This window comes from Arctopsyche grandis, chromosome 1 (genome assembly GCF_051622035.1).
Source record: "Arctopsyche grandis isolate Sample6627 chromosome 1, ASM5162203v2, whole genome shotgun sequence".
NCBI classification, from domain to species: Eukaryota; Metazoa; Arthropoda; class Insecta; order Trichoptera; family Hydropsychidae; genus Arctopsyche; species Arctopsyche grandis.
In genome coordinates this window covers 30192246-30210477 of record NC_135355.1, presented here as the reverse complement: position 1 = coordinate 30210477, position 18232 = coordinate 30192246, and the positions used below count along the sequence as shown (strand labels likewise).

The 18232-nt window shown below is 34.4% G+C and overlaps 2 protein-coding genes across 5 annotated transcripts; both read left to right on the top strand.

Moving 5' to 3' along the window:
• Positions 1-518: 518 nt before the first annotated feature.
• Positions 519-1936, top strand: LOC143914773 (innexin inx2-like). The gene has a single exon (XM_077435146.1). The coding sequence runs from the start codon at positions 560-562 to the stop codon at positions 1661-1663; it is 1104 nt and encodes a 367-aa protein (XP_077291272.1). The 5' UTR covers positions 519-559; the 3' UTR covers positions 1664-1936.
• An 8418-nt stretch (positions 1937-10354) lies between these two features.
• Smyd3 (SET and MYND domain containing, class 3) lies at positions 10355-17741 on the top strand. 4 transcript variants are annotated; one of them, XM_077442163.1, is made up of 10 exons: positions 10355-10572; positions 11293-11443; positions 11523-11607; positions 12083-12239; positions 12323-12450; positions 13741-13917; positions 14297-14396; positions 15881-16174; positions 16261-16423; positions 16497-17741. In XM_077442163.1, exons 2-10 carry the CDS (start codon positions 11316-11318, stop codon positions 16699-16701), a joined length of 1437 nt encoding a protein of 478 aa, XP_077298289.1. In that variant the 5' UTR covers positions 10355-10572; positions 11293-11315; the 3' UTR covers positions 16702-17741. The 4 variants fall into 4 exon arrangements, with proteins under 4 accessions (XP_077298289.1, XP_077298123.1, XP_077298374.1 ...); XM_077441997.1 differs by having other exon boundaries at positions 10367-10572; positions 15881-16183; XM_077442248.1 differs by lacking the exon at positions 10355-10572 and adding an exon at positions 11023-11131.
• Positions 17742-18232: the final 491 nt, after the last annotated feature.

Sequence of the window (18232 nt, the reverse complement as noted above, 5' to 3'; positions counted from 1 at the left end):
GGCGCGGGGGGCGAAGCCCTAAAAGGCATTAACTTAGGGGGGCGAAGCCCTAGACGGCTTTTCATCATGGGGGCGCGGAGGGGCGAAGCCCTAAAAGGCAACTGATCATGGGGGCGAAGCCCTAAACGGCAATTGCTCATGGGGCGTGGAGGGGCGAAGCCCTAGAAGGCAAAGGCTCAGGGGGGCGCCGAGGGCGAAGCCCTAGAAGGCAATATAAAAAAATTTGATTTTTTTTTTTGATTTTTTTAATTTTTTTTTTTGATTTTTTTTTTGATTTTTTTTTGATTTTTTTTATTCCTTTTTTATTTATTTTTTTTTTAAATTTTTAAATTTTTTTTTTTTTTAATTAAATTAGCTTAGTCATGTTTAAGCGGTTTATATTATAAACATTGAGCGAAGCCGGGTAATACAGCTAGTAAGATATATATATATATATATATAAACTCCGCGAACACCCAGTGAATCATATCTCATAAATCTCCCAATCTTATATGTACTTACTAAGATTGGGAGATATAGTCACTTACTAAGAGTTAATAGAATAACACGCGTCAATACGATGTTTGATTTATTCGGATCGATTAAACATTTAGCTAAAGTTAGCAAACTATGTATCGACAACACCATATTCAAACTCCACTACAAGGCCACATTTATGATGCTGGTGGCTTTTTCCTTGGTTGCAACTTCGAAGCAGTACATAGGAGATCCAATAGACTGCATCGTAGATGAAGTTATTCCCCAATCTGTCATGGATACATACTGCTGGATCTATTCTACATTCACAATCCCTAGCAAACTGACGGGAACAGTTGGAAAAGATGTGGCTCATCCTGGAGTAGCGCCCTACGTCCACCAGGAAGACGAGGTCAAATATCATAAATATTATCAATGGGTATGTTTCGTACTTATGTTTCAAGCCGTGCTTTTCTATGTGCCTCGATATCTTTGGAAGACCTTCGAGGGAAATCGTATTAAGACTCTCAGCTTTGATATGAAACAACCTATTGTAGAGCAAAAAGTCAAAGAAGCAAGAAAGAGAGCCTTCATCAACTACTTTTCACATAATCTTAATTCACATAACATTTATTTCTGGCAATTCTTTGCCTGCGAAATACTGAACTTTGTCAATGTTGTGGGACAGATTTTCTTCATGAACTTCTTCTTAGACGGTGACTTCTTAACATATGGCCATAGAGTATTCCAATTCACACACTCTTATGTCCATCCTAACGATGAAGATCCGATGGCGAGGGTTTTTCCGAAGGTAACAAAATGTACTTTCCACAAATATGGTCCTTCAGGTGGTGTGCAAAAATTTGATGGACTTTGTGTGCTTCCTGTCAATATCCTCAATGAGAAGATCTACGCTATTGTGTGGTTCTGGTTCGTGATCCTCTCCATCCTCTCAGGACTAGTTCTAATATACAGAATCATTATTATCTTCTGCCATTGCACTAGACACATTATATTACCTTTCGGCCATCAAGTTGAATACAAAAACGAATTGAAATCCGTAATCGACAAGGGACAAATAGGCGATTGGTTCCTTCTAGTTCAACTGAAGAAAAATATGGATGGATTAATATTTAAAGAATTCATAACTGCCCTAGCTGATGATAAAGATTTCAAAAAAAAGCCAAACTCGAAAACGTGCTATTAAAAACTATTACAAATAGCAGTTCTGTTTCAGTTCAGCTAATTATTATTTTTTTACTTCGAGATGAATTCTAATAAAAAAAACAACAACGTGACCGTGCCACTCCGTGAGTGCATTTAATATACATAAATTCTCTTACATATATTCGTAAGATGTGTGAAAAATTTTACGATATTCAAATTTGTAAAAATCGATATTTTATTATTATAATAAATTAAGTTTTGCAATAATGTAAAGAATATTTTAAGTTTCCGGAAATAAAATAAATAAATAGTTAAGCATAGTTTAATTTCATTTTGTGTGTGTGTGTGTGCGAATATATGTACCTATGTATGTGTATGTATGTATGTACATACATATACATGTTTTTGAAGAATTTTTAAGATTATCTATTTTTTTTTATTTAAAAAACATGTTTCAAAAATAATGACGAAATAAAATTCCAATCAATTGGGGATTTATCGATTTATCGATTTATTTTATGGGGGATTTATCGATTTATCATTTTATCGGGGATAAAACGTATATGTATAATACATAATAAACGTATAATACATATGTACATACGTTTTATGTCTATCGTTACATGATAAGTCAGTTATCTTCCATATCTATACGAGTTATTTTCGAGAATTTCCTTTATTCTAAAAATTAATATTATTAATCGAATTCAATTGAAAACGTACATATATTTATTTATTTACGTTAGATATAGCCTAATAGCTAATTATTTCTAATTCATAAACATTAATGCATATACATATGTATATTCATACACATTTATGCATATACATAAAAACATATATATGTAATTTTGTATGTATGTACATATATGAGAAGATCTACGTTATTTTGTGGTTCTGGTTCGTGATATTCTCCATTTTCTCAGGCCTGAGAATATGGGGAGGATCACGAACCAGAACCACAAATAGCGTAGATCTTCTCATATATATATATATATACAAACATGCATATGTATGTTTGTATGTATGTATATGCATAAATGTGTATGAATGGTTCGGTGATTACATCCCAAATGTAAATCGCTACCAGGACAACCACCGCTACGAAAATCGCTCGCGCGAATCTCCCGTCACATTAAAATTCGTCGCACAGAAAACTGCCCAAATCTCGTATAAAAAAGCATTTGCAATATTATTGTGCAACAAATTTTCGTGCGACAGGAAAACCGCTCGAGCGATTTTCGTAGCGGCGATTATCCTAGTAGCGATTCACATTTGGGATGTAGCCCATTTACCGAATGAATATGTACAGGCAGAAGATATTCTGATAGGTAGCTAGAAACCATGTTGAATGATTATGTATGTATGTATGTATGTACATATTTATAATGTATGCACATATAATCTAATAGCGTGCCGTGAAAATATCCCTGATTTTGTCGCACAGCCTTACTTAACGTGTGTGCGAGCAGGATTCGAGGGTACTAGGTGAGTCACCTTGTATCCTGCTCTCAAACACGTAAGTAAAGCTGTGCGACAAAAATAAAGATTTTCCCGTCACTCCACTGATATAATCCAATACATTATTTTATGCCAATTCTTCATAATATTATTTTATAGTAGTGCATACGTACATATACCTAATCTTAAGAGCTATAAAGATTTTATGTAAGATCATAAGTTAAATTTATTGTGATAAACTGATGATAATAAAGTTGAAATTGTAAAGAAATTCAAAGAATCAATACTGTTTACTACACTTTTATTATACACTAGTTTTATTACCCGGCTTTGCCCGGGGTGTATAAAAAAATAAAAAAGATTTTAAAAAAATATAAAAAAAGCCAGAAAAAAAATTAAAATTTATAAAATGCCCCCCTGAACCTTTGCCGTCTAGGGCTACGCCACCTGCGCCCCCTGAGCATTTTCCGTCTAGGGTTACGCCACCTGCGCCCCCCTGAGCATTTGCCGTCTAGGGCTACGCCTCCTGCGCCCCCCTGAACCTTTGTCGTCTTGGGCTACGCCACCTGCACCCCCCTGAGCATTTGCCGTCTAGGGCTACGCCCCCTGCGCCCCCCCTGAACCAAGGCGAATCAACGCCTAATCGAATCAGCGCCTATGAATCGAATCATTTGTTCGATGATGTCACGGATCTACCAACGAACGAACGAACGAACCAAGGATACATACAAAGTCTCTTTCCAAATAATATATTAGATAGCTTTATTACTCGGCTTTACCCGGGGTGTATAAAAAAAAAAATTTTTTTTTTTTAAAAATCAAAATTTTTTTTTTTTAATTTAAAAAAAAAATATTTAATTAGGGGCTGCGCCCCCGACAGAGGCCACATGGGGCTGCGCCCCTTGTAACGCCCCCGATAGGGGCCCCATGGGGGCTGCGCCCCCGACAGGGGCCCCATAAGGGCTGCGCCCCCTTCGGCGGTGCCCCATGGGTGCTGTGCCCCCTGTGGCGCCTTCAGCGGGGCCCCATGGGGGTTCCCCCTGGCGGAGCCCCATCTGGCTGTACCCCCTGCGGGGACTTTGAATCCTTTGAATCGAAAAAAAAATAAATCGAACGTGCTATTCCCACCTCGATGGACACAAGCAACGACCGACGCGACGGTTGACGACGTAGCGACGACGACACAAACAACGACGACCACACAACAACGGCACAAACATTAGTGTTTTATATAGTAGATACATATATTGTAGTGTAAATTCATATTTTTTATTACTTGTAATAAGTTTATAAGATAAGTTATTCACCATGCCTAAAACCAAACCAGGACCATTTCACAGCTCTCGTGTACATTTTGCACTGATGAGTCGTGATGATAATATATGTAGTTACGGTAAGCATCCACTTTTTCGTTTTCTAATTTTTCACCGTGTTACCTGTCGACTTTTTTAGCTGAAGAATTCGAGGAACAATCGAGATGCAATCATAGCAATCGCAATTAAAAATGATCAGAAGCTTCCAAGAGCGCCCAGACTGACCTTGGACACTGGTCAGTTGATGAAGGACGCTTTTGAGCCTTTGTCTTGAACAAATAAATACTATCCGGTTTCTCCAGGGAGATTCGTGTGTTTTGCTGAATCATCTTAAGCGCCATATTCAAAATGGTACAAGCTTCACTTTTTTTCTTTTTGCTTTCGAGGAAAGGCAACTTCGCTTTGGGGCCGCAACCTGTGTAGTATATGCATATTGTCTTGTGGACAAGACACTGAGCCTCAACAATGCTGGTGAGGTATTCGAAAACTATTTATATTCTAAGACAAGGATGATATGTATTATTGATTCTACTTTAGATCAAGCCTACATACAGTTCACCGTTCAAGTCTTTGGTTAGACTGTTAAAGAAAAAAGAGTTATAACCCTTTGAGTGCTGACGTCTTTTCTATTGAAAGCTCGGCACGCTGAAAATTTCGCCAGCATATCCAACTAGAATTATTTAGAAATATAATAGAAAGCAAGTATAAAAAATTGTAGCTAATCCAAACAAACCCTAGATAAATACCACCGAGGATTTCGAGTTTTGTAAAGGTGTGTTTAGACTCTAATATATATTGCAACAATATAAAATAAACAAAAGAAGTCTATTAATGAATGCATTCTTCCAAAACTAGTTCCATCTTCTTCATTGTTGTTAAAATGTAATGCTCACAATCTAAATGCCAAACCAGAATCTAAAATACTCAGCAGTTGGAGAATTCCATTTGAAATTCTGCTATGGTTATAAATTTAGAAATTCCGGTGTAAACCAATCTTTATAATTGACACAATTGGTCGTGTAATTGACACGAATTACACGACCCACGTTTAATACATCTTTTTTCAATGTTACCTGGAAAGGCCTAGCGGGTAGTATTCTTTTTTATTTTTTATATACTCAAAATACAACGCCTATCGGTATATTTCAGGCTCATGGACTTGTTGGCAAAACGCCGATCGGCATTGGTCAGCATTCGAATTAAATTCCCGATTTCCAACTGTTTAGTAACCATATACTAAATTAATATTATATTTGTTCATATTTTAAAAAATGTAAAATTTATATTAATAATGTACATTAAATGTTATATAAATGATTTTTATATAATTCAACCATATAAATGATTTTTACCTTCTCTGAGAGAAAATTATTATTATTTGGGTGAATCTGTAAGCAGAGAATATTTAGTTAGCAGTGATGCCAGCGACAAGTAAACAGTGCGTTTTTTTATATAATATGGAATCGACTTTGTCAACATATTTTGGATTTTATTTATTGGAAAACTTGTTTATTACGATTATATTTAACCATCAAACTAGTTTACGATTATATTTAACCATCAAACTAGTTAACGATTATATTTAACCATAATTGAAATCTGTATCAGCGGCGAAACCTCGCCAAATGGCAAAGTTTCAAAGCGATCGAAATAATGTAGGAAGTTTATCAGACCGATTGGCCAACTGAAACTTTAGTAAGGGCTTTGAAAGCCGAGACTAATTAATTTCAATGCTAAGCTCGAACTATATGTATATTTGTTCAAACGTGTCAAATTTAATTATGATATGTATGTATGTACTTAATTATCAAATGTCTTAGTGATACACATTTGAGTAATAAAGAAATGATGCCACGTATGTATGTATGTACATATAAGGAAAATTGCACCGAAAATTTTGCATTGAATTACAAACGACTTTTACCGCTGCATTTAAAAATGAACGTCACGATTTCGTGTGAGAAATGCGAACGTGACTTCTTTGAGTCCACACAAGTCTTTGTCTCTTCAAGCTGACACTCACATACGCATAATACCGACTACATGTAAAGAATATTATTGTTTAAATATTATTAAAGACCCTTTAGTGTCAAAAATTTAACAATTTGCGGTCGCAGCCATTCTATCGAATTGCATCATTCGGAAAATATGTCAAATTATTTATTTTCCCTATTCGAAATTACGGTTAATATCATGCTCTCGGAAAATACACAGAGACGCTCAAAGGAAAGACAGAAGCTAAGTTTCGAGTGGCAAACCAAGGTATTCGAAAACTGGTTATTGCACCGTATGGAGCAGTTGACAGAAGGCATTAAGACGCCACGTATATACATAAATCACGATGCAGTTAACCAGTATGAGTATCTACATATATACATACAGGGCTGTAGCGTGGGGGGGGGGGGCAGATGACCCCGGGCGCAAGATTTAGGGGGGCGCCAAAACGCGGCTGGTACTTTTTTTTTTATCATTTTCTATTTTAATGTTAATTTAAAATGCAAACGAGCGTTACAAAGAAGGGCGCCATTTGATTTACCTATTAACGAAAATTAGAATATTTTCCATTAAGAGGGCTGGACACCAGCGCCTTGTCCATACAAACGTATTACACTTCTCCCTTCCTCAATTATGGCACTAGAGCAATTATTTTTTAATATTCTATGGACATCCACCATTTGGATGCATCTATCGTTTTATTTTTTTGATTAGTTATTTTTTATAGGAGCTAGGAGCCACCAAACATCTATAAAATCGCCTCTTTTTTACACCCACGAAAAGAGTACAGCGTGCTTATTTAACGGTCGATTTTAAAAAAAATACGCACATAGTTGCACAGAAAATATCTTTCTCATACCGATGATGATTTTTTTTTTAAATTGGTCCAGTTTCAGAGGATAAAATTTGGAGAATACGAAACCTCGATTTTATCGATTTAAAATACGTTTTATCTAGTCGAAGCGCAACTCAATATATATATATATATATATTGTCGCATTCACTCAATATATATATCGAAGAAAGGAACGACAACAAAATTAAAGTTTCGGGTGTACAGCCCTCTTAATTAAATTTATTATTTTAAATTTGAATCTATTTGTTGCTCGTATTGAATGATAAAACGGTAATTTTTATATTTTACTTAATGAACCTATATTCGAAAATTTTTAGTAAAAATTTAAATATATAATAGGGGGCGATGACCTTAGTATGTTTGCCCCTTGGCGCAATCTACTCTAGCTACGGCTCTGTCTATGTACATATTTCCATATGTTTACACCGAATGTCTAGGACATGTACGTATTCCAAATATGCATTTTAATAACGATGTGGCGGCTCACTATACGACATGGTCGAGTTTGGTCACCTTCCTGCGAGTGGGGACCAACTCGGCTGGGTTCGGAGAGCGCTACTCACTCTGCCTTCAGCTGTCATAAATAAAACACGTGCATCAACATGCCAGTCGTCGCTTTCGTTCATCCCCCATAACTGGCTGATGCTGGGGGGGGGAGTGATGTGGCGGCTCGCTTATACGACATGGTCGAGTTTGGTTGCCTTCCTGCGAGTGGGGACCAACTCAGCTGGGTTCGGAGAGCCGCTACTCACTCTTCCTTCAGCTGTCATATAATAAACACGTGCATTAACATGCCAGTCGTCTCATTCGTTCATCCCCCATAAAGTTATAGGCGTTTAAACAATTAAAATCTGAAAAAACGAGTGGGTGGCGGAAAGTCAAACATATAAGGCTACTAGCTATCAAACTTCACCGTCTTCGAAAATTTCGCAATCTTAGACTTGTTTATTACGATTATTTTTCAATATCGAACTTATCTCTTTAACCATCCCCCCCCCCTCCCTCCCTTCCCCAAATTAAATCTAGGTGCGCCACGATAATGATTACTAGTTATCCATCTTGGATCTCATTCTATGGAATTTAATACCAAATGCATGTACATATGTACTGTGTACCTGCACTAATTTAACGATAAGTCTTTATGATAAAAAAAATCTATTTTAGAGTTTATGCTACATACATTTATTACTTTTAATTATTACATTGAAGCTTACTCAAATACTAGAAAAAAAACGCGATGAGCACTAAATTCGGTTGCAACCGGTCTCGTGATATTTAAGGTCAAACGGTTCAATTAGAGGTCTTGCGACACCAGAATTAGTCGTATTAGACCAGTGAAAAAAGTCAAAATAAAAATAATATTAACGATTCCAAATAATGAAATCGCTTTTGATAAGATAAACACAAGTGTATAATAATCTTTGTCCCATTTATACGAATGGCTACGTGCTGTATTTCACGTTGATTCAATTCAATCTTATGCTTATGTACTTATGTATGTATGTGTAAAAGGAATTACGTTGTATTCCGTTCACTATAATGATACCTTTTCGTGGTTACATTGAATTTCGAAATTTCCTTTGTAACATAAAATTCGCCGAATGATAATCTGCAAATTCTGTGTATTGCATAATCAAGTTTACGGTTTTTGTTAAAGTTTAATGTTTTTATATAGTCTGTTTCCTGCCTCTATATGCTCAAAAACATGAATGTAACTGGAACATAAAAAGTTACTGAAGAATATTATAAATATTATATTTCACACGTACATGTATGTGTAGATGTACATGTGTACACATACATATGTACATGGATGTGTAGATAATAATGAATTTCTCATATTTTTATCATTATCATATTATATCTCCACGTAAATCAAGTAAATACTTTTTCCAATCCAAAATATTTATTATATTGTGGCGGCTCGCTTATACGACATGGTCGAGTTTGGTTGCCTTCCTGCGAGTGGGGACCAACCCGGCTGGGTTCGGAGAGCTACTACTCACTCTGTCTCCAGCTGTCATATAATAAACACGTGCATTAACATGCCAGTCGTCTCATTCGTTCATCCTCCATAATATAAAAAAAACGTTATACAAAGAAGTATTAAAAAAATTAAAGGAAATTTTATTTTTACTTTATTTTATTACAAAGCTCTTGAATTGCTTCGGTTATGGTTTATATAAAAAATATATATATTCTTCACCATATTATTACTATTAGCGGAGCCCCCTTTGCACAAAAAAAAACTAAATTGACGAATGTCAACGTCAATAAACCATTCAAAGAAAATCTACGAAAGGAGTATAGCAATAATTTATTCTTACCTATAAAAGCATTCACCACCTTAGGGGAATCGAGCATGACCGCATGGAAGAAGATTAGTGACATGTGTATTGAAAAAGATTTTTAAGATGTTAAATTTCCAACTATCTACATACATATGTAGGTAGGAGTGATGATAATATTTTATGGGAAAAGGAAGATAGAGGATTTTTTTTTCTAAACAAATCCTATTTTTATATAAACAAATTTCGAATTTTTCAGGATAAAATCCTGGAAAACCGACGTCTGAGCCGGCTCTGGGTAAATAAATATATCTTGGTGGCGTCTTTTTCATTATATTTGTAGGTAGGGGAAACACTACGGACAGTCGTTGAACATACGACAATCGTTAGCCTCGCCATAATCGTTGGCCACACTACCGAAAAATTAAGGGTTTTTATCGAATCCCTTAAAATTAGAATTAAATGATAAATTTTATACCGCACATTCATATTATTTGGCGCAATATTAATCAACAGTAATGTATATTTAAATTTAAACGTTAAAATCGAAGGAGCTGCATTCTATATACTATAAACAGAGTAATTATTGCGGTTTCTATCCTCCCCACGGCATTTCACGCCAGTATTCAGTAGGGAGAAAAATACATGATTTTTCTTGATTAAAATTATGAATTTTAAATTTCGCGTAAGTCAATGGGGCCGTCGACACCGACAATATTTTCCATATTCTGTATGGGAGCTGGATATGGAAAATATTGTAAGTAATATTGTTGGTGTCGACGGCCCCATTGAAATAAAATATACGTGCCGAAGTTCGAGCTGCTACGACCAATACTGGCGAGAAACAAGTTTTGACAACTGTCAGTTCGGTAATTTGGGATGAGCACGTGTGGTGGTGACGCAAGTGGCCGTGGGAGGTAGGAGAGAAGGGGTGGGTGAGGTGGGGTGGGGTGGGGTGGGGCGGAATCTCGCCCGGAGCTCCACAAATAGCCAACTAACCTGCATCATAGTAGGCTAAATATAACCGCCAAAACAGGTACGATTCACACCATTGCACTCAAACTTTAGTATGTGTGTGCAATATATGTAATAAATATGATTTTAAGAAGTGTAACTTCGACCTTTTACGAATATTAAATAATAGCTTTTAAATTTCTATTGACAATCCAATTTTTCACTTAATTGCCACCATATTTTCTTTCCTTATAAAAATATTATGTGAAATAAGGATTTATTATACCGCTTAAGTTAACGTCAAATCCTATTATAGTACACTAGTGATGCACTTTCGTCTATACATATATGTATTTTTATTATTTTACTGCAACATTTTGAAAATCGCTGTAGTGACTGAACTTATTTTCGTATTCAAAACATACATTGCACTCTTTTTGATGCATTGTTCGGTGCCGGCGAGAAAGAGACGGTGGCACATTTCTCGTTTAGTAAATATAATCCGTGTTAAATCCGTATGGGTTTTTATTTCAGTGTTTAACCATTTTTCGGCGTAGAGTGTTTATTCACGTTGAAAGGTTTAGAGGTTATCTTAAATAATTCACAATGAACTCTGTTCTTCTTTAATAAAAATATATCAGGTCGGTGCATAAACTTTTCAATATTCTTTGAAATAATGAGATAAAGCTTTTTTATGATCAAACTTCATAATTGACGATTTGTTAGCAATTTGGATTTTTTTTAATATCTTCATTGTTAGAATCTTTTTTATATTTGTAATTGTTTTGACTTACGTTTGCAGATTACAGTTTGAATTTATAAAGTATGAAGACTTATATGAAGAACGTTTCGGGACCAATCAAAGCTGGGACAACTATCATCGAAGAAAACCCTTTTGCATATATTTTATCATCAAAGGAACGCACATTCCGATGCGACTACTGTTTTCTAAAGTATTTAACTATTTTTCTATACCATTATTTTTTTTTTTTATATACAAATTCCATATTCTCATATTGATATTTTTTACAGAACAAAAGTCCTAAAATGTTCCGGATGTCATTATATTTATTACTGCGGAAGAATTTGCCAGAAAGAGGCATGGGCTGAACATAAGGTGTTACTAAAATCTAATATACTAAAAAATTTAATTGGATTATTAATTAATAATAAATGAGGGCAACGGCAGGTACATATTGGAATGCTTTGTGTTTATGCAGAATTTTTTTGATAAAAATCCTATGTTTAAAAACTGTTTACCTAACTGCATAAATATTGTTTTATATGCCCAGCATGTACTGCTCCAGTCACCTTTAAAAAATAGTACATAGATACCGTTCGTTAATATTTCTATTACTGCATGCATAGTATATACATATAAAATAGAGAAAATTATAAAAAGGTAGCTTCCAATGTTACCATTTGACAAATTCTGAGTTATATGTTATATACTAGTTGTGAATATCCTCAACATTGTGTTGCCAGATTTTTAACTATAAATATTGCATAGACTTTGTATCCCATCCACATTCAGTGAGGCTATTTACAATTGTATTTATCATCTAATATTATAACTATTCGATCGCATTTAGCATGAGTGTTCAGGTTTTAAACGAGTACTGCCAAGAGTTCTCCCTGATGCTGCCCGTCTTCTGGCGAAATTGATACGAAAGCTCGCCGTCGGTGGTGGCCATGTTCGGGGACACTACACGGAGAAGTCATTCCGAGTATGGAAAGATCTAATGTCGCGTATGTTATCTTGGTTATATTTACGTTTTGAATACGTAGGTAATATAACATAATTTTTATTTTATTTAAAAAATTGCTTACAGATTATCAAGACATTAAAATGGACAATCGTCGTATGGAACACTTCACATGTTTGTGTGCTGTTTTATTCGAGTTTATAACTGACATATCTTTGCCAAATTCGGCTGAACTTATGGGTATCTATGGAAGGGTTAGTTTTCTAGATGGACAGTGTACATCAGAAAAATGTTATAATAATAGAAGCGCCCTTTAGAATACATTTCTTGTTTCAATAACACGCGTACCGTTTCCATAACTATGCAATAGTGTACGCGTATACGTATGCTATTGCTGAATGCTAGCTGTCGCCATGACGCTTTCATGAAAACTTTCATATACGATGTTAATTGAATAATATGTTACTTAAATGATCAACTTACTTGTAAAAATGTATCCCATGTTGTTTATTGTGTGTTTTTGAATGCATCGTGCAATTTTTAACGATGCACTTACCCATTTCCCTTGCCCAGAGAAGTTTTTATTAGACATACGTCGACCACCAAGCATCAAATATGACTGATGCTAAAATTATTTAGGAATGTCTGGACAATCGTCACTTGACAACAATATAACGCCTAAAGCCACTTCTATTATTATAACATTTCTCTGGTGTACATCGTTATATTAGTAAACCTAGTAAATCTAATTTTCATCAAAAGCAACATTTTTATGTTACCTTTGAAGGTTTGTTTATACGTATCAGTACAACTCAAGCTGGTAACTGCATGTTAATAAATAGCAGTACGAAAAATATTATTTAACACACTCAATATAGACACATTCATATGTACATATGTGGCGTATAAGTAACAGCAGTACCGACACTATATTATACGGCAGTATATGTCACCGAAACGTATCAAACAGTATTGCTTTTCTTTGGCCACTGTGTTCGAGCATGAAGTAATGTTATAGTGGCGAGTGCACCCGTACTATCTAAAGTGCTGTCATGCGCATTTGAATTTTATCAGAAACGTCTTATTGTAACAATATTGACTCGACGATACGACCTAAACAATATTTCGCTGTATCGTCGCGCTTTGTAATGTAAATATATGTTAGCTGATTTTACCTTGCACTCAAACAAAACTAGTATGAACGTGCCAAAAATGAGCGGTGCTGTATAGTATGAATAGAAGTAGTCTCTTCCGTGCAGTGCTCTGCCTAGTTGTTGACTTGCATAGCTGGTTAATATAAACGGACTTTTAGAAGTATTCTAAATTCATCTCCATGTAAAGTTTTAGAGTCATGAACTCTTAAAATAAAAGTGATAAAAGTCATACGGTACTTTTGTCGATGGAACAGTTTTCATTCACTCTTGAAAAAAGTGATATGTTGGATCTACGTAATGTACAATTAATGCTACGATTTCAAATAGGAATGCATTTTATAATATTTTTCATTTAAATGTGAATTTTCACTTAGAAATTTTAAATTGCAGATGTGCATAAATGGTTTCACCATTCTAGACCCCGAAATGTTGTCTGTCGGCACTGGAATATACCTCGGTACATCTATCTTGGACCATTCGTGCGAACCCAACGCTGTGGCCATCTTCCATGGCACAACAATTAATATTAGAACACTGGTTGACATGCCTGCGCTCGACTTCTCAAAGGTAATTTCAAATTCGCCCAAAAGTTTTCAATTGAACCGAAACGGGGGGCAGTTTAACGTAATTAAAATGAACATGTACTGTATTTTTTGCAAAGATTTTTTAAGATTCTATATAAAATTTTTGACGACTTTAAACCACACTATTGAGACTTTTTACCATGGTAAGTTTTATCCAATTTTTGATATTTTTTTATGTGAACTAATTCGTACGTTTTTTGTGTCATAAACGATAAAGAACACCATATATTAATGGTTAAAATATTTATACTATACAAGATTTAATTAATAATAAGGATAAGTCTCAATATATTCGATTACATTGTTTGTTTTTGGTTATATTTTCTTTTTCATTCCATTTTGTTTTATTTTGTATTTTTCAGATTTCTATATCATATATTGATTTGTTGAATACACCATTTGAAAGACAAACTGAACTAGAGATGACATACTACTTCTTATGTCAATGTTCTCGCTGCTTGGGTAAATATTTTGTTAATAATTTATTAAATCTTTATTTCTCATAACTAAAGCCCGGACCCAGAAGGTGCCGCGTATTGTTCAAATGTTGTAAATGCATTTTTAAAGGTTTGCCGAACCTTTTTTACTATGTATCCTTCCTCTACTCATAACCGGTCTCCGTGACGAGCCAGAATGTTAAATTACAGAAAACACAAATATCGGAAGGCAAAGATCGAAAATCGAAAGATTTTAAGTCGAAAGATCAAAAAAAAAGGTTGCATGGTAAACGGTACATACTCACTTAATTTGCGCGAGCAGGGTACAACAGGAACAAGAGGAACAGGCTTTTCCTCCCGTATTCTGCGCACGCACATTAATACGGGAGGAAAAGCCTGTTCCTGTTGTATCCTAGTTGTAAGATCTTTCGATTTTCGATATTTGCCTTCCGATATTTGTGTTTTCTGTAATTTAACATTCTGGCTCGTCACGTAGACCCACTCATAACATATGTAATTCTTGAATATACAACACGATTTACATAAATGTAATCTAATTAGTAATTAGATTATATCTATTACATACATAATTACATATAAATTTATATGCAATCTTCGATAGTATAATACATATTTCTTTTGTTTTTTATCATATTTCTCTGCTTTTGCTTTTTTCTTTATATTCTTATGAATTTTTATTTTCTTATACAGACCATTATGGTCCATTAGGTTCTTCCTGTAATGCCCCAATGGTCCAAAATTATAAATAAACTAGTTTTGTGGCCGTTGCTTATGTTAGGTGCATCTGACGCTGACGTCACCCGTTGCTCGGCGCTCAATATCAGGAGCACATATCAGACGCTCTATACCCCCCTACTTCCCCACTACCCCGCGTCTCCTCGGCACGATTAGTCGTCACGCTGTATTATAAAATTTGTTTTTTTGAAATCTCCATACTTGTCGATGCACTCGCACATACCCGCCTACATCGCCTCCATTTTTATATACATTACTAGCCTTGTGCCCATTGATTTCAACGGACGTGACTTCGGAAAGGAATTGATACAAGAATTAAAATAAAGTTATATATGTATTATATATAAATATAGTGTAATGCAGAGCATCGTAACCTCTGGATATTCGCGACACACATTGTTTACGACTCGTAGAGTTTGTCAGCAACGTACATACATATGTACTTTTAACGCGGGTACAACGCACAACAGAAACGCGGGTTCAAACTCTGGCCCAGCAGTGTTGCTGGTCAGACCTTGAATATATGTGCTCCAGGTCGATCGTTTCCTATCAGTGTTTGTCAATTTATCTACTTTCATTGTTGAAACAATTCCTCAAATTGGCCACCTACCTTCTATTTGTCACCATTATTTGAACTATGCTATAAATTTATATATAGTAGTATATATGTACAAATTTGGCCATACCTGTCTCTTTTGGGCAACCTGTAATGGTACCATGGTAATTTAAAATTTAAAAATACTGTGATTTCAGATTCTGAACAGATGTCCCTGATGCATGCTGCCAAATGTCCGAACCATTCATGTGATTATCCAATTCAAATTCCATGGCGTGAAGACATCAAATTGTCTATTGAACCATCTGATAAAACTAATACTCATGATTATTTGATTGATGATCTGAGTAGCATTTCCCTCAACGAGGGACGAATTTTAGAATGTCCCAAATGTGGGCACATTGTTGAAAAAGACTTTGTAAAGAAATTCAAAGAGACTATGGACTTTACGTATGAACAGTTGCAGAATATGAAAAACAAATCCACATCATGTATCCTTTGTAAATACAATATTTAAGTTGTCATAACGAAAATGTTACCATCTACTTATTTTAATGCCTTAGCAATTACTATTCAGATGTAGACGTGTGTCGAACGTGTTTGGATCGGCAAGAAAACGTCTTACATCCACTATCCATATACCGAGTGCAAACTTTGGATTTGGCTTTGGACGGATGCATTCAGTTTCAATTTTGGGATCAAGCAGTGCACTATGCAAATTTATTATTGCCTGGATTCAAGTTTGTAGACTTTGTTTAGTTCGTTTTGAATAATATTGATTGAATTTTGATTATAACGGCCTTGCATTTATAGGAATTATTACGGCGAGAGACACCCATTATTTGGTTTACTATATATGAAGCTTGGAAAGCTACAATTGTTCACGTGTAAGCCGAAAGAAGCTCGAATCTCTTTGGAAAAAGCGTCTGACATACTTAAAATTACGCACGGGCAACAGCACACTTTATGGAAGGATGTGCTGGTTCCATTGCTCATGCAGTGTTCTTTAGAAAATTAAAGATTTTTCATCGTTCATCCTATTGTAATATTTTTTATTGCTGCTTTAATTATGTAATTGCGGGCCAGTTGAACTATAATCATAGTTCACTTTTTGTATAATAATATTAAAAGAGCTTACCTTTGTTCATATACATGTTTGCTTATCAATATTATTAATTCAAGTTTGTTATTTTATGTCATTTTTTCAATCTATACCTTTTTCTAATAATCTAATTCAGATATATGTACATATACGCAGATAGATGTCATTGAAATTTTATAAAATTTAATGTATGATCAAGGAATATACTGTCACTAATATACTATATATGTACATATTTATTTGTACACAAACATGGGAAAAAATAATATACATATTCAAGAGGCGGTCAAAATATATTATGTATGCTCCGATACATGTCAAACTCATAGCAAGGAGTATAATTGTGTGTTCTTTGAAACCTTTTTATTATATAAACTGTTTTACCTGATATAACATCTTGAGTAGATAACTTTTTTTTTATAGTTTTTAGTTTATACTGAGTAGTAAAAGCACAATCGTTATTACAGGGTGATGATGTTTGTATTTGACAATATAAAAATTGATGGATCAATGATAGAATTTAATAAAAAGATGGAATGATATTTAATCTGTCTCAACTCTATATATTTACTATCGTAAGAAATTCTATGTCTTTTGATAATTTTTGCTCAATGATTGTATCATGGACCAAGTAATGGATATAAGGAACGAAATTTATATACATACTTATGTGTAGTTGTGAAACGGGTAACAATTACTCCATATACATATATAACGGCTTCGAACCAATTATAATATTATATTATACTATGTATATGCCAGTATAAGACTGTTTCGGTTGTATTCTAATTTTTTTCTTTTAATTAATTGAAAAGACAATTGTTTGCTTATTGTATAGTGTAAATACTTGTTATATTTATATTATAAATCGCTTTGTAAATTTTCGAATAAACTGCGTATGTATTTTTCTCACTGCTTATTGATTCCATAATACATTATTGAATTAATTAATTTCAATTGTAGTTTCATTTTTCCATTATACACTTACATTTTGAAAAATGATAATAAGAAAGATACTGCGCCTAGTTATGTATTAATAAACATTGTTTAGATATTTTATTTTCTGTGATAAAAAATAGTGAAACGCCTCCCAGTTAATTGTTCTGGACATGAAAACGCTTCTATTCTTGGAAACTAGTCAGGCAGTTCCCGTGAATTTGGCGGGTGTGAAGTTGGCTTTCCACCAGCCTGTTGACGTCAGTGAGAAGAAAAAATTAAATGGGATGACATAACTGATTAACTAATAAACATGTTGACAGAATTCGCCTAATTCTATACATCTACAATCTACATACATATATACTTACTGTAAAGATTTCTAATAATAACTGCTTTTGAGTATTTATAATTTTATATTGTGTAACATAAATACATTTCAATCATGTTTGTTTGAGTGTATTTTTATCAATATTATTTCTGGCTAAAGAGCGCTATACATATTTACCAT

What these genes read in the sequence shown, in the direction of transcription:
- LOC143914773 (XM_077435146.1), top strand. Translation starts at nt 560, where the DNA reads ATGTTTGATTTATTCGGATCGATTAAACATTTAGCTAAAGTTAGCAAA.
- Smyd3 (XM_077441997.1), top strand. Translation starts at nt 11,316, where the DNA reads ATGAAGACTTATATGAAGAACGTTTCGGGACCAATCAAAGCTGGGACA. An exon ending in TGCGACTACTGTTTTCTAAA is followed by an intron (nt 11,444 to 11,522) that starts GTATTTAACTAT and finishes TATTTTTTACAG; the next exon opens with AACAAAAGTCCTAAAATGTT. An exon ending in TCAATGTTCTCGCTGCTTGG is followed by an intron (nt 14,397 to 15,880) that starts GTAAATATTTTG and finishes CTGTGATTTCAG; the next exon opens with ATTCTGAACAGATGTCCCTG.